The 15,365-nt window shown below is 45.1% G+C and overlaps 1 protein-coding gene and 1 pseudogene across 1 annotated transcript in view; both read left to right on the top strand.

The window, feature by feature from the left end:
• Positions 1 to 15,365, top strand: part of LOC124552378 (aminopeptidase N-like) — a 151,733-nt gene that overhangs the window by 74,515 nt on the left and 61,853 nt on the right. Inside the window, exons 9-10 of the mRNA XM_047126642.1 lie at positions 5,102 to 5,294; positions 14,648 to 14,843. Coding sequence (XP_046982598.1) covers positions 5,102 to 5,294; positions 14,648 to 14,843 — 389 coding nt within the window. The remainder of the gene's footprint in view (positions 1 to 5,101; positions 5,295 to 14,647; positions 14,844 to 15,365) is intronic.
• LOC124552803 lies at positions 15,006 to 15,123 on the top strand (annotated as a pseudogene).

The raw sequence follows: 15,365 nt of genomic DNA, 5'->3' as shown, positions 1-15,365 counted from the left end.
AGAAAGAACAAGATGGATGGATACAATAAATATGAGTTTAAGGAGGAGAAAGCTACTATGGAACCAAATTGTGGAAGAAGAATGGCGGAAAGACCGAGTGAAGTGGCGAAGTACTATTGATACCCCAACCAGACCAGATTTTGGATAGAGGGGAAATGCAGATGATGATGGACAAAGTGGCAGATAATTAGTTGTTTACGGAAGAGCTACCATATCGACAACCAATCAAAGAACGGCATTGGTCGCTGTGAGTTTGTGAACGTACCTGTTGTGATTAGCTTTCGTCATGTGCTTTCTTTCTTTTTGCTGTTTTTTTTAAATATAAAACGCAAAATACTGCAGCTAGTACCGCACAATTACAGCAAAGTGATAACCCTTTCTGATCCTGCAAGGTGAAGTAATTACTGCCGGTTAAGGGATAACGTACGAAAGAATTCGGTACTGAATTGCAAAGCTGGTGTTTCTGCATCCCTACAGGGCAGGCAGATAGCAGTGTACCGACAACATTTCTCCATCCCCTGTTTCACAGTCAGTCACTTTGTTATTGTCACCCATTACTTCTACTACGACGGGCGTTCAATATGTAATGGCACACAATTCTTTCTGTAAGCAGTTTGGTTTCATGCAGGACTGCAACATTGCACTATTCCCCCCTCTTCCGGTTACAAAAACCAATTTCTCAACGCAGTCTGCCATCAATGCGACGGCCTTACGTCACCTTTCTGGGAAGGTCTGTATGCCTGCATGATGTCACTCTTCTGATCGACATCAGAGCCAACCACTTGTTGCACCGGTAAGCTCTCAATCATCCACGTACGGTTCCTTGTGCAGTGCATCCTTCATTGGACCAAGGCTGTTTATGGCCTTCTGCGATGAACGCAGCGCGCACATACCTCTGGTTACCCCAACTGGTGGAAGAGTGTGTCATCACTACCCACAGAGATGTTCAGTATTGAGCAGGGAGGTGTTTAATTCTGATCCGTCGAATGAGAGTGTCCGCACGTTCCACCACTGCAGGACGACTGGAACGCGGCAGATCGGATGTGTTCGTGCGACATTATTGTGACGATGACAGCCGCCTCGCGCAACGACTCACCGTGCTTTTGTTCTTTTCCAGAGCACTGACATTCTGTAAGCGCCTCTGAATATATGCGATGCTCTGGTTATGCGCCAAAAGAGACTCGATGATAGCTCTTTGCTTGAAAAGCACCTCCGTCACAGAAGCCATTTTGAAGGCTACATACAGTGGCGCCACGCATCGGAACTTCATGAAAGTACAGGGACTGAAACGGGAATGCTCCACGATGCCACACAACAAATTCTATATTTTTCAACCTAAATTCTCCAAGAGAAAAAATGTGTTGCATTCCCTATTGAACGCCCCTCATACTGTAATATTCCTCCTTTTGACTTGTGTGTGTTGTTTACTATCCCGATACGTAAAACCAGATGTAATACTTGCATGTCGTTTGTATTCTCTGAATTGGTTTACATAACATACTGTCATGCAAAACCAACTGTAATAATAAGCGATGTAACAAACAGAAATACAGTTACTTATCCGGATAGCAAAACCACAAAAACAAGTGCAATAACCGTGTGTGTTAACCTAAGGAATAAGCATCAGACTTTAACTCGTTTCTTCAGATAAGTCATTAGTTGAGAGGTATGGCAAATAACAGTAGTCAGACTAGTATTCTGCATCGATAACAATATATGTGGTTTGTGGTACACTATTATTCGACAGTCTAATTAGGCACACATAATGAAGCGGAGTAGGACAGCAGAAAAGATCGCAACTCCCTACTTACCTAACAGACTTCACTTTAGATTTAGATAAAAGGTGGTCCAGCAATACAAGAAAAGTTTAGCCGCTCGAAACAAAATTACAGTACCCAGATGCTTAAGCAAACAGACTGATTTCATGAAAGCAAAAGTAAATTTGGACGGGGGAAGGGGGGTGGGGTTCCTACATCAACATATTTGGTACTCAACATTTCATTGATTCACTATAAACTGTTTAACGTTACTATTTATCACCATTAATGATCAACTTAGTATTTCCTTTCATTAATACGTATTGTGAAAGCAGCAAACAATTTATCTAATGTGGTCTCTGAAACTGGCATAACCTTACGTGATCATTTTAACACAGAAAATAATAGCAATGTTAATTATGAAATTCTCAGTTATTCTTTCCATCAATTATTTCACTGATTAATCACTGATTTGCCAACAATATATTAAAGATTTCACAGTCTTGGCTGAATACAGGTCACTCGGAATTATCATGTGCCAGGTTAGGATCCTGCTTGGTTTATGAGCGGGATAAATTACCAGTTGGACACAGTTGTTAATCTGGATGATGGTTATTATTCTTAAAGCACATTTCAACTTCCTGGCACACACTATAATACATGTAGTGTTGGCAGAAGAGCCAACACTGTGTTTCTAGAGGAGGCCGAAATGCGCGCGTTTAATTACACGCTGACTGGCGTGAGGCCTGGAACAGGACAATATCTTGAGAATTGCAAATAAAGTACGTAGTTGATATAATACTTAACTTTAATCCACAATTGTAGAACATCTCTCTTGATGATACATGCTTCACATAATAAATATCAATTGAATACGGCGCCTTGCTAGGTCGTAGCAAATGACGTAGCTGAAGGCTATGCTAACTATCGTCTCGGCAAATGAGAGCGTGTCGGTCAGTGAACCATCGCTAGCAAAGTCGGCTGTACAACTGGGGCGAGTGCTAGTACGTCTCTCTAGACCTGCCGTGTGGTGGCGCTCGGTCTGCAATTACTGACAGTGGCGACACGCAGGTCCGGCGTATACTAATGGACCGCGGCCAATTTAAAGGCTACCACGAAGCAAGTGTGGTGTCTGGCGGTGACACCACAATACACAGCTGAAGTGTCGTACCCTGTAAGCTGTTATCAGCGACGGTGGCGTTGGTAGCAACAACTGCATTAACATCAGAACGGCCAAGAGCAGTTATCCATGTCGGACCTATTTCCTCTTCATAGCGATGATCCATCTTATAATCAACAGCCGGTTTTTCTCCGCATACCAGTCCGTGATAAACTGCAGTTTCCAACCGAGGCAAGACGCAACAGTACGGCGCACTCCATACTATGCTGGCGCTGTACGTGCTGCCTCTAAGATCACTGGCCACCGACCGACTTTGTTCGCGCTCGCCAAACGTTACCGCTCCCACCCTTTTCCTACGCTTACACAGCTTTCCGTTGCTGACGGAACTACACCATCTTTTATACTACACATATCTCATACAGCCCCAAGTGAGTGCCAGTAACTATTACATACATAATTACATAATAGCACCCTTTTACATTTAATAATTATAACAAATGGATATCTTTACAATATTTAAAAATAAATATTACACCCTTTTTCTTAATATGTACATTCATTTTAATGTTATCAAAGAGTTACAGTATCGATTTCACTTCAAAGAAGATGTCTCTACTTCTGCTTTAACAGTCTCAATAAAATATTTACAAATTTAAAAAAAAAAAATATGAACAATAATATCACAACACTACTACTACTACTACTACTACATCTAATGCCTTGATGGATGAGACGTTTACACAGACAAAGTGACTGGGGGTGATGTGTCACCGTGCCTGTTTTGACCGAGCGAGGTTGCGCAGTGGCTAGCACACTGGACTCGCATTCGGAAGGACGACGGTTCAATCCCGCGTCCGGCCATCCTGATTTAGGTTCTCCGTGATTTCCCTAAATCGCTAGAGGCAAATGCCGGGATGGTTATTTTGAAAGGGCACGGCCGACTTCCTTCCCCATCCCTCCCTACTCCTGTTGTTGTTGTTGTGGTCTTCAGTCCTGAGACTGGTTTGATGCAGCTCTCCATGCTACTCTATCCTGTGCGAGCTTCTTTATCTACAGGTACCTACTGCAACCTACATCCTTCTGAATCTGCTTAGTGTATTCATCTCTTGGTCTCCCTCTACGATTTTTACCATCCACGCTGCCCTCCAATACTAAACTGGTGATCCCTTGATGCCTGAGGACATGGCCTACCAACCGATCCCTTCTTCTGGTCAAGTTGTGCCACAAACTTCTCTTCTCCCCAATCCTATTCAATACTTCCTCATTAGTTATGTGAGCTACCCATCTAATCTTCAACATTCTTCTGTTGCACCACATTTTGAAAGCTTCTATCCTCTCTTTGTCAAAACTATTTACCGTCCATGTTTCACTTCCATACACGGCTACACTCCATACAAATACTTTCAGAAACGACTTCCTGACACTTAAATCTATACTCGATGTTAACAAATTTCTCTTCTTCGGAAACGCTTTCCTTGCCATTGCCAGTATACATTTTATATCCTCTCTACTTCGACCATCATCAGTTATTTTGCTCCCCAAATAGCAAACCTCCTTTACTACTTTAAGTGTCTCATTTCTTAAGCTAATTCCCACAGCATCACCCGACTTAATTCGACTGCATTCCATTATCCTCGTTTTGCTTTTGTTGATGTTCATCTTATATCCTCCTTTCAAGACACTGTCCATTCCATTCAACTGCTCTTCCAAGTCCTTTGCTGTCTCTGACAGAATTACAATGTCATCGGCGAACCTCAAAGTTTTTATTTCTTCTCCATGGATTTTAATACCTACTCCGAATTTTTCTTTTGTTTCCTTTACTGCTTGCTCAATATACAGATTTAATAACATCGGGGAGAGGCTACAACCCTGTCTTACTCCCTTCTCAACCACTGCTTCCCTTTCATGTCCCTCGACTCTTATAACTGCCATCTGGTTTCTGTACAAATTGTAAATAGCCTTTCGTTCCCTGTATTTTACCCCCGCCACCTTTAGAATTTGAAAGAGAGTATTCCAGTCAACATTGTCAAAAGCTTTCTCTAAGTCTACAAATGCTAGAAACGAAGGTTTGCCTTTCCTTAATCTTTCCTCTAAGATAAGTCGTAAGGTCAGTATTGCCTCACGTGTTCCAGTATTTCTACCCTACTCCTATGAGACCGATAACCTCGCTGTTTGGTCTCCTCCCCCAAACAACCAACCAACCAACCAACCTGTTTTGATGCAGCGCCTTGAGCGAGGGATCAGACGAGCTGCTGCTGGCCGGCCTGGAGGAGGCGCTGGCCGACGCCGACCCCCAGCCTCTGCTGCCCGACGGCAAGACCTTCAGCGAGGCGCTCAGGCCGTGGATAAACACGGCGGGCTTCCCACTCGTCAACGTCACCAGGGACTACGAAACAGGGGCCGTCACCCTGACACAGGTAAGGCACGACCGAAGTCACTACACACAGACTGAGGTGCCGAAAGTCGTGGGACACACGCTAGTATTGCGTCTGACCCCTTTTAGCAAGGCGTAGGCAGCAACGCGACGTGGCAGGGACAGGTCGTTGGAAGTCACCTGCAGAAATGTTGATCCATTTTGGCTCTACAGCCGCCCAGAAGTGAGGAAGTGTTGCAGACGCAGGCGTTTGTGCACGGACTAAAAACTAAACTCAAAACTGCCCGCCCGGTTGGCCGTGCGGTCTAACGCACGGCTTTCCGGGCGGAAAGGAGCGCCTGGTCCCCGGCACGAGTCTGCCCGGCGGACTTGTGTCGAGGTCCGGTGAGCCGGCCAGTCTGTGGATGGTTTTTAGGCGGTTTTCCATCTGCCTCGGCGAATGCGGGCTGGTTCCCCTTATTCCGCCTGAGTTACACTATGTCGGCGATTGCCGCTCAAACAAGTTCTCCGCGTGTGCGTACACCACCATTACTCTACCACGCAAACATAGGGGTTACACTCTTCTGGTGTGAGACGTTCCCTGGGCGGTCCACCGGGGGCCGAACTGCACAATAACCCTGGGTTCGGTGTGGGGTGGCGGAGGGGTGAAGTGGACTGCGGTAGTCGTCGTGGGGTTGTGGACCACTGCAGCTGCGGCGGGGACGGAGCCTGTCCGTCGTTTCTAGGCCCCCGGTTAACATACAATACAATACAAACTCAAAACTCCATCAGAACAGACCATGAAGGCCCAATGGTACCGACCGGCCGCCGTGTCATCCTCAGACCACAGACGTCAGTGGATCCAGCTGTATGAGACCGGAGCCACTACTTCTCAATCAAGTAGCTCCTCAGTTTGCCTCACAAGGGCTGAATGCACCCCACATGCCAAAAGCACCTGGCAGACTAGATGTTCACACAGCCAAGTGCTAGCCCATCCCGACAGCACTTAACTTCATTGATCTGATGGGAACCAGTGACACCGCTGTTGGATTCTGCATGAATTGGCCTCTTGATTATGTCCCACGAATGTTGGATGGGATTCATGTTGAACGGTCTGGCTGACCAGATCATTCACGCGAATTGTCCAGAACGTTCTTCAGACCAGTCATGAACAATAATTATGGCCTGGTAACATGGCGCACAGGGTTGTAGCCTCTCCCCGATGTTATTCAATCTGTATATTGAGCAAGCAGTAAACGAAACAAAAGAAAAATTTGGAGTAGGTATTAAAATCCATGGAGAAGAAATAAAACTTCGAGGTTCGCCGATGACATTGTAATTCTGTTAGAGACAGCACAGGACTTGGAAGAGCAGTTGAACGGAATCGACAGTGTCTTTAAAGGAGGGTATAAGATGAACATCAACAAAAGCAAAACGAGGATAATGGAATTATGTCGGGTGATGCTGAGGGAATTAGATTAGGAAATGAGACACTTAAAGTAGTAAAGGAGTTTTGCTATTTGGGGAGCAAAATAAATTATGATGGTCGATGCAGAGAGGATATAAAATGTAGACTGGCAATGGCAAGGAAAGCGTTTCTGAAGAAGAGAAATTTGTAACATCGAGTATAGATTTAAGTGTCAGGAAGTCGTTTCTGAAAGTATTTGTATGGAGTGTAGCCATGTATGGAAGTGAAACATGGACGATAAACAGTTTGGACAAGAAGAGAATAGAAGCTTTCGAAATGTGGTGCTACAGAAGAATGCTGAAGATTAGATGGGTAGATCACATAACTAATGAGGAGGTATTGAATAGAATTGGAGAGAAGAGGAGTTTGTGGCACAACTTGACAAGAAGAAGGGATCGGTTGGTAGGACATGTTCTGAGGCATCAAGGTATCACCAATTTAGTATTGGAGGGCAGCGTGGAGGGTAAAAATCGTAGAGGGAGACCAAGAGATGAATACATTAAGCAGATTCAAAAGGATGTAGCTTGCAGTAAGTACTGGGAGATGAAGAAGCTTGCACAGGATAGAGTAGCATGGAGAGCTGCATCAAACCAGTATCAGGACTGAAGACCACAACAACAACATGGCGCATTGTCACCCATGAAAATTCCATCGCTGTTTGGCGGCAAATGGTCTCCAGGTAGCTGAAAATAACCATTTCCAGTCAATGACCGGCTCAGTTGGACCAGAGGACGCAGGCGATTCCACATAAACGCAGCCCATACCATTATGGAGCGTCCATCAGCTTGCACAGTACCTTGCCGATTACCTGGCTCCACGGATACACAAAAAGTATGGACCTCTGATAATGGCAGAAAAAAACCATGCTACTGGTTTCCACTGACAATAAATTTATCGTCAGTGAAACGAATGGTTTACTGAAGATGTCCTACGACAACACCGGTGCATAACATCTGCAGTTTTTCAGTCGTGGCCAACAGAGTGTGTGTGTGTGTGTGTGTGTGTGTGTGTGTGTGTGTGTGTGTGTGTGTGCGTGGGGGGGGGGGGGGAGCATTATTTTCAAAGAAGCAAAGCAGAAACACTGGCTATTGTCATAGCTCATAGTCGACTAATGTCTTTCACTGTTCATCCAGTCGATGATTTCGTGGTGCTGGGTAGTGTGTACCATTACTGTACTGAAGTTTTTTTAACTGCTCAAAATAACTTTCCGAACTGTGTAAGCACATGTAACGTTAATGATACGAAATATTACAGCTGATCCACACAAATATAATTATTTATAGAAAGGAAAGCTACATATCCAAAAGTACGATTTTTCAGATGATTATGTTCGGGCTTTCCTTGGATAATTTTGCCCTTTTAGTTCGTTACTTTGAATGATAATTGTTACGAATAATAAAACTTTGAATATTCTTTCATTTTCATGTGATCTGTGTTAACACTGAAGGTGTTTACAAAGTGACACGGCCATTAGGAACGTGATATTAGCCAATGTGGAATGGCATCAAATTTTTAATAATTTACGTTTTTTATTTTTAACAGTTATGTTATTATCAAAGGTATTTCAAAAACGGAAGAGAATGTCGCCTTATTTTAAATGTGACCTCAGCAATGCGAAAAAAAGAATTGTACCTGGATCATCACTGGAACTACCAACAGGTAAGAGAGAAAGGATTAAGATATAGGCAGAGAGTCGTGGGCTAAGTAATCTTAATTATTACTGTATTTATTCATTAATAAACGCAATATTGGTCGTAATAATTAAGATTACTTAGCCCACGACTTCTTGCCTATAGCTTAATCCTTTCTTTCTTATCTGTTGGTAGTTCCAGTAATGATCCAGATATAATTTTTTCCTTATTGCTGAGGTCACATTTAACATAACGCGAAATTCTCTTTCCGTTTATGAAATACCTTTGATAATAACATAAGTGTTAAAAATAAAATAATTATTAAAAAATGGTTCAAATGGCTCTGAGCACTATGGGACTTAACATCTGAGGTCATCAGTCCCCTAGACTTAGAACTACTTAAACGTAACTAACCTAAGGACATCACACACATCCATGCCCGAGGCAGGATTCGAACCTGCGACCGTAGCAGGAGCGCGGTCCCGGACTGTAGGGCCTAGAACGCTCGGCCAAAGTGGCTGGCAAATTATTAAAAACTTGATGCCATCCCACATTAGCTAATATGACGTTCCTCCATTGGCGTGTCACTTTGTAAACACCTTCAGTGTTAACACAGATCACCTGAAAATGAAAGAATATTCAAAGTTTTATTATTCGTAACAATTATCATTCAAAGTAACGAACTAGAAGGGTAAAATTATTCAAGGAAAGCCCGAACACAATCATCTGTAAAATCGTACTTTTCGATATGCTGCTTTCCTTTTTGTAAATGATTGTATTTGTGTGGATCAACTGTAATATTTCGTATCATTAACGTTACATGTGCTTACACATTTCGGTATGTTATTTTGAGCAATTAAAAAAAACTTCATAACAATAACGGTACACACTACCAAGCACCACGAAAGCATCGACTGGATAAACAGTGAAAGACATTAGTCCAAGATTTCCTATGACAACAGCCAGTGTGTCTGCTTTGCTTCTTTCAAAAATATTGCCTCCCCCCCTCCCCCCCACCCCCCACACACACACACATTCCGGTGGCCACGGCTGAAAAACTGCAGTTGTTATGCACCGGTGTTGTTGTAGGACATGTTCAGTAAACCATTCGTTTAACTGACGATAAATTTATTGTCAGTGGCAACGAGTAGCATGGTTTTTTCTGCCGTTATCAGAGGCCCATACTTTTTGTGTAGCATCGATGTTACTATGTATGAAGCGCTTCAGTGTCGATATTGAAATATCGATGTTTAAGCTTGCACCAGTCGTATTTTGTAACTACCGGTGATTGGTAATCCAACTGGTGACATCTGCCTCGTCTGTCTGAAAAGTTTCGATATCGCGTGAGTAAAAAATAGAAACGTTAAGACGGAGATTTTAATGCTTAAGAAGTTTTACGTTTTTATCCCCCACTTCAATAGAACCCACGTAGTATCGATACAACCTTGTGAAAGTGTCAGAAAAATCCTATTTTAGAATGTTGTTCAATTTACGCGTCACATTGGGTCGAAAGTCGATTATGCCGTTGAAGCGTTGACCCTTTACGTGAATTTCTATACTTTATCGTTTTGTAGTAGGTTCGTGTTGATAACACTAGGTCTGGCCACCCGTGATGATTTTTTCCGGAAGATAACTACTCGCATTTCAGTCAATTCGCAGCAGACATCCGTGACTAGTTGCTTTCGCCCGGGACAAACTTTTGAATACGCTTGTCTCTACTTCAGAACACTATAGAGAATGTCTTGAGCACATGGTATAGAGGTATTGCTCCATTAAGTTTTGTAACATAGTAACATTGAACCACTGCGTCCGCACGTCCGCTACTTAACACTGCCTGCTCATATGTGACAGTTTGTACACACATCTCTTGTTAATAGTTGTTAGGTGACTCTATCACCGTAGTTACTGGGAAGACGTCGCACGTAGGCCGGGAATGAAATCGGTCTCGGAGCACTTTCGTACTTTGAAGCTCCTGCCAGATCTGGTTTTTCAGCATTTCCATAACGCTCACCTACGAGTCAAACCTGCGGCCAGATGCGTTTAGTACCACCTGTTTGGTATGGTATGGAGCGGTATGGTATGTAAGTGCTGCCGTGAGATGAAGGAGAGGAAGTCCTGGTGAGCCGCATCAAACCTGTCACAAGACCAGTGACCAACCGAACAGTGAGATCCCACATACTTGGGCAATATTCCAGCCTGATTTCAGCGAGTGTTTTGTATGCAGACTACTTTGCAGACTTATTCCTAGTATAATGTCAATGAACTGAAGTCCATCACTAGCTTTACCAATGACTGAGCCTACGTGATCATCCTATTTCATGTCCTTTCAAGGCGTTACACCTACATATTTCTATGAGTTTACTGAATCCACTATTAACTCGCATATATTGAACTAGTAAAATACCAAGTTTTTAGCATTTTGTGACATGCACAGTCTTAGATTCATGAACATTTAAAGTAAGTTGCAATTCTATTCACCACCTTGTATTGTTACTAAGATATGGTTGAACATCCGTCCTGCTTCACTTGAAACTTGCGGGCTGATAGGCTGTGGTCGATGTACAAAACTTCTTCCTAACATTTCGTCTCCCACTGCAAGAAACATCATCAGTGATAAAGCGGCAAACTGTTCGAACTCGAGGCAGCGTAGTATATATATATATATATATATATATATATATATATATATATATATATATATATATATACGGTGTATAGTCGGTATAGAGAACAGCGCAGTCCATCACAACACGTCGGCTATAGATTGTGTCTGGTGATGCCAACATTCTCGATTGAAAGTAATTGATCACCGTTCTTACGGTCCGACACTGACAATCAAATTTTATGTAATTTAACACCTCCCTCCTTTCTGTTGGGGTAACGGCCTTGTCGCAGTGCATACACTGGTTCCCATGTTAAGCGCTGTCGGGCGTGGCCGACAATTGCATGGGTGACCATCCAGGCCGCCATGCGCTGTTGCCATTTTTCGGGGTGCACTCAGCCTCGTGATGCCAAATGAGGAGCTACTCGACCGAACAGCAGCGGCTCCGGCCACAGAATTCCATCATAAGGACCGGGAGAGCGGTGTGTTGACCACACGCCCCTCCTTTCCGCATCCTCAACTGAAGAAGACACGGCGGTCGGATGGTCCCGATTGGCCACTTGTGGCCTGAAGACGGAGTGCCTCCTTTCTGTTAAAATTATTATGGTGGAAACATGTTCCGTTACGGCCGATTTATCCGTATGTCCCAGTTGGGAATTCCTCTTGTGTTCAACCAGACAGGTGTTAACACTTCTTTTCGTGATAGCAATATAAACCAGTCCACAACTACAAGGAATATTACACTCGTGTACAGAATAAACGGAACACCGTCAAGGACAAGAGATAGGACGTCCATGTTCACAGGACATGTTCATTAGTACGTTGTGCAGAAGTGATTGGCATTTGAACCATGTCTACCCGCGGGTTCACGGTCAACATCGATATCGCCGCTGGGTCGAGCGGTTCTAGGCGCTTCAGTCCGGAACCACGCGACCGCTACGGTCGCAGGTTCGAATCCTGCCTCGGGCATGGATGTGTGTGATGTCCTTAGGTTAGTTAGGCTTAAGTAGTTTCTAAGTCTAGGGGACATGGCCTCAAATGTTAAGTCCCATAGTGCTTAGAGCCATTTGAACCATTTTTCGATATCGTGGCGCAACACGACCTACTGGGAAAACGTGCCTTCTGCTTTCGTGGTTGCTGTGAACCGAAGGTAATGGATCAGTGTGACCTGACCACACGTTCGGGATTTCTCGCAGACGTATGCGCGAACCGTACCGTCAAATCAGTGAGTTTCAAAGAGCGCGCATTATTGCCACGAGATGATGTGATGCATCCATCCGGGAAACTGCTGCTCGTGTGGGACAAAGTGTTTCAGCTGTGCAACGGGGGTGTGCAGAATGGTTGACGGAAGGCCCTGGCACACGACGAGGTGGGTCAGGTCGCACCACCCACACCACCACCCAGAGAAGACCGACGCCTCATCCAAATGACAGATCTGCAACCTCCTCGGCTCCGGCGCAACAGTGGGACCGTGCGGCGTATCGTACACTGTCAGCGGTGACAGTCCGTCGCCGTTTATTACGGCACGGGTTGCGTGCGCATCGTACACTTCTCCGCCAGCCTTTGACGAATGCGCAGAAACATGGTAGACGGCAATGGTGTATGGAACGACTTCACTGAGGACAGTAACGGCATCAGACAGTGCTTTTGGGCGAATCCACGCTCTGTTTGTTTGAAAATGGTGGCCACATTTTGGTTCACCGCAGACAATGACAGTGACTGCATTCACACAGGACATATAGAATCGATGCCTCATAGTGAGGGACGCTGTCGGGTACAACCAGAAGTCTCAGTTGGTGCGTGTCCAGGGCAGTGTGACCAGTGTGGTCTACGTGAATGACGTCCTGCGACCTGTAGCCGTACCTTTTCTGGACAACACCCCAGACGCCACTTTCCAGTAAGACAATGCACGACCGCATGTTGCTGCACCAAAGAGTGCCTTCTTGGTGTCGCAGGATACCAGGCCTTTTGCCGTCGTCCACCAGATCATCAAACTTGTCGCCAGTCGAAAACGTGTGGGCTATGGTGACACGAGAGGTGCCGTGCTGTGACCCAATCCCAAGTACCACAGTGAACTTTGGAACCAGGTCAATGCAGCATTGATGGCTATACCACAGGACACCATTCTCCCCGTCGATGCCATCACAAATCGAACAAGTTATCAGGGCCCGTGGAGTACCCTGTGCCGATTAGACAACGGGAGTCATGCTGAACGGAGGGGACTGAAATGCTAGTCATTTTTGCAAAACATACTAGTGTACTTGTCCTCTGAATATGAACGTCCTAGGTCTAGTCGTTCAAGGTGTTATGTTTTTTTCTGAAGTTGAGTGTATGTGCACCTAGTGTAGGCAAATCTAGATCTACATCCATACTCCGCAAACCACCTGACGGTGTGTGGCGGAGGGTACCTTGAGTAACTCTATCGGTTCTCCCTTCTATTCCAGTCTCGTATTGTTCGTGGAAAGAAAGATTCTCGGTATGCCTCTGTGTGGGCTCTAATGTCTCTGATTTTATCCTCATGGTCTCTTCGCGAGATATACGTAGGAGGGAGCAATATACTGCTTGACTCCTCGATGAAGGTATGTTCTCGTAACTTCGACAAAAGCCCGTACCGAGCTACTGAGCGTCTCTTTTGCAGAGTCTTCCACTGGAGTTTATCTATTATTTCCGTAACGCTTTCGTGATTAATAAATGATCCTGTAACGAAGCGCGCTGCTCTCCGTTGGATCTCCTCTATCTCGTCTATCAAACCTATCTGGTATGGATCCCACACTGGTGAGCAATATTCAAGCAGTGGGAGAACAAGCGTACTGTAACCTGCTTCGTTTGTTTTCGGATTGCATTTGCTTAGGATTCTTCTAATGAATCTGTCTGGCATCTGCTTTACCGACGATCAACTTTATATGATCATTCCACTTTAAATCACTTCTAATGCCTACTCCCAGATAATTTGTGGAATTAACTGCTTCCAGTTGCTGACCTGCTATATTGCAGCTAAATGATAAAAGATCTTTCCTTCTTTGTATTCGCAGCACATTACACTTGTCTACATTGAGATTCAATTGCCATTCGCTGCACCATGCGTCAATTCGCTGCGGATCCTTCTGCATTTCAGTACAATTTTCCATTGTTACATCCCCTCGATATACAACGGCATCATCCGCTAAAAGCCTCAGTGAACTTCCGATGTTATACACAAGGTCATTTATATATATTGTGAGTAGCAACGGTCCTACGACACTCCCCTGCGGCACACCTGAAATCACTCTTGCTTCGGAAGACTTCTCTCCATTGAGAATGACATGCTGCGTTCTGTTATCTAGGAACTCTTCAATCCAATCACTCAATTGGTTTGATAGTCCAAATGCTCATACTTTGTTCATTAGACGACTGCGGGGAACTGTATCGGACGCCTTGTAGGAGTCAAGGAACATGACATCTACCTGGGAACCCGTGTCTATGGCCTTCTGAGTCTCGTGAACGAATAGCGCGAGCTGGGTTTCACACGTCCTATGTCCTATGTCTTTTGTCGATCTTAAACTTCTTTTATGTTTCTGGTGGATCTGAGGTTTCCTATCGTTTCGACCTCGTCCCCTTGACGGTACACTCAGTTTGTAAAGCAGTACAGATGCAGATGCAGATGTGGGTATAGATGGAGCGCTAGACACTGGCGGACGGGACGGTCTTCCAAAGTGTTGCAACTCTTTGCCCTGCAGACCCGCTTCCTGCTGACGGAGGGGGCGGAGCCCGACTTGAGCTCGTGGGACGTGCCGCTGACGTTCACCACTGGCCAGGAGGGGGACTTCAGCAGCACGGCGACGCGCCAGTGGCTGCCGGCAGACGCGGGGGAGGCGCAGCTCTCTGTTACGGTCGCGGCCGACGACTGGCTCCTCGTCAACATACAGGAAGTCGGTGAGTGCAGCTCTCCATACCAGGGGGCGCCCTTTTCACGCTTTTATAAATAAACTCCAGGTGACGTTACTGAGGTGTCACGTACAGGTGAATCAAAACGCCACCAAAAATTTGTATGTGTTGTGAGACGTAGGGAGTTTGGACACCTTACATGTCAGGTGGGGCAACGGCCTCGCCGCCGTGGATACACCGGTTCCCGTCAGATCACCGAAGTTAAGTGCTGTCGGGCGTGGCCGGCACTTGGATGGGTGACCATCCGGGCCGCCGTGTGCTGTTGTCATTTTTCGGGGTGCACTAACCCTCGTGATGCTAATTGAGGAGCTACTCGACCGAATAGTAGCGTGTAGTGTTGTTGATTTTCTGATGGCATTTGGGGAGAGGCAGAAATCGAGCCTCATAAGAGACTGCCTACTGGAATAAAAATTCAAACAATTCAAGTTGACTGTGAGTAAGAGCAAGACAGTGGCAATGAAGATGAGTAGGACATACACGTCCTTTTATATCACAGTGGAAGGAGGGAAG

This window comes from Schistocerca americana, chromosome 10 (genome assembly GCF_021461395.2).
Source record: "Schistocerca americana isolate TAMUIC-IGC-003095 chromosome 10, iqSchAmer2.1, whole genome shotgun sequence".
In the NCBI taxonomy this organism is placed as follows: domain Eukaryota; kingdom Metazoa; phylum Arthropoda; class Insecta; order Orthoptera; family Acrididae; genus Schistocerca; species Schistocerca americana.
The sequence above is the reverse complement of the archived record's forward strand: the minus strand, read 5'-3'. Positions and strand labels throughout refer to the sequence as shown.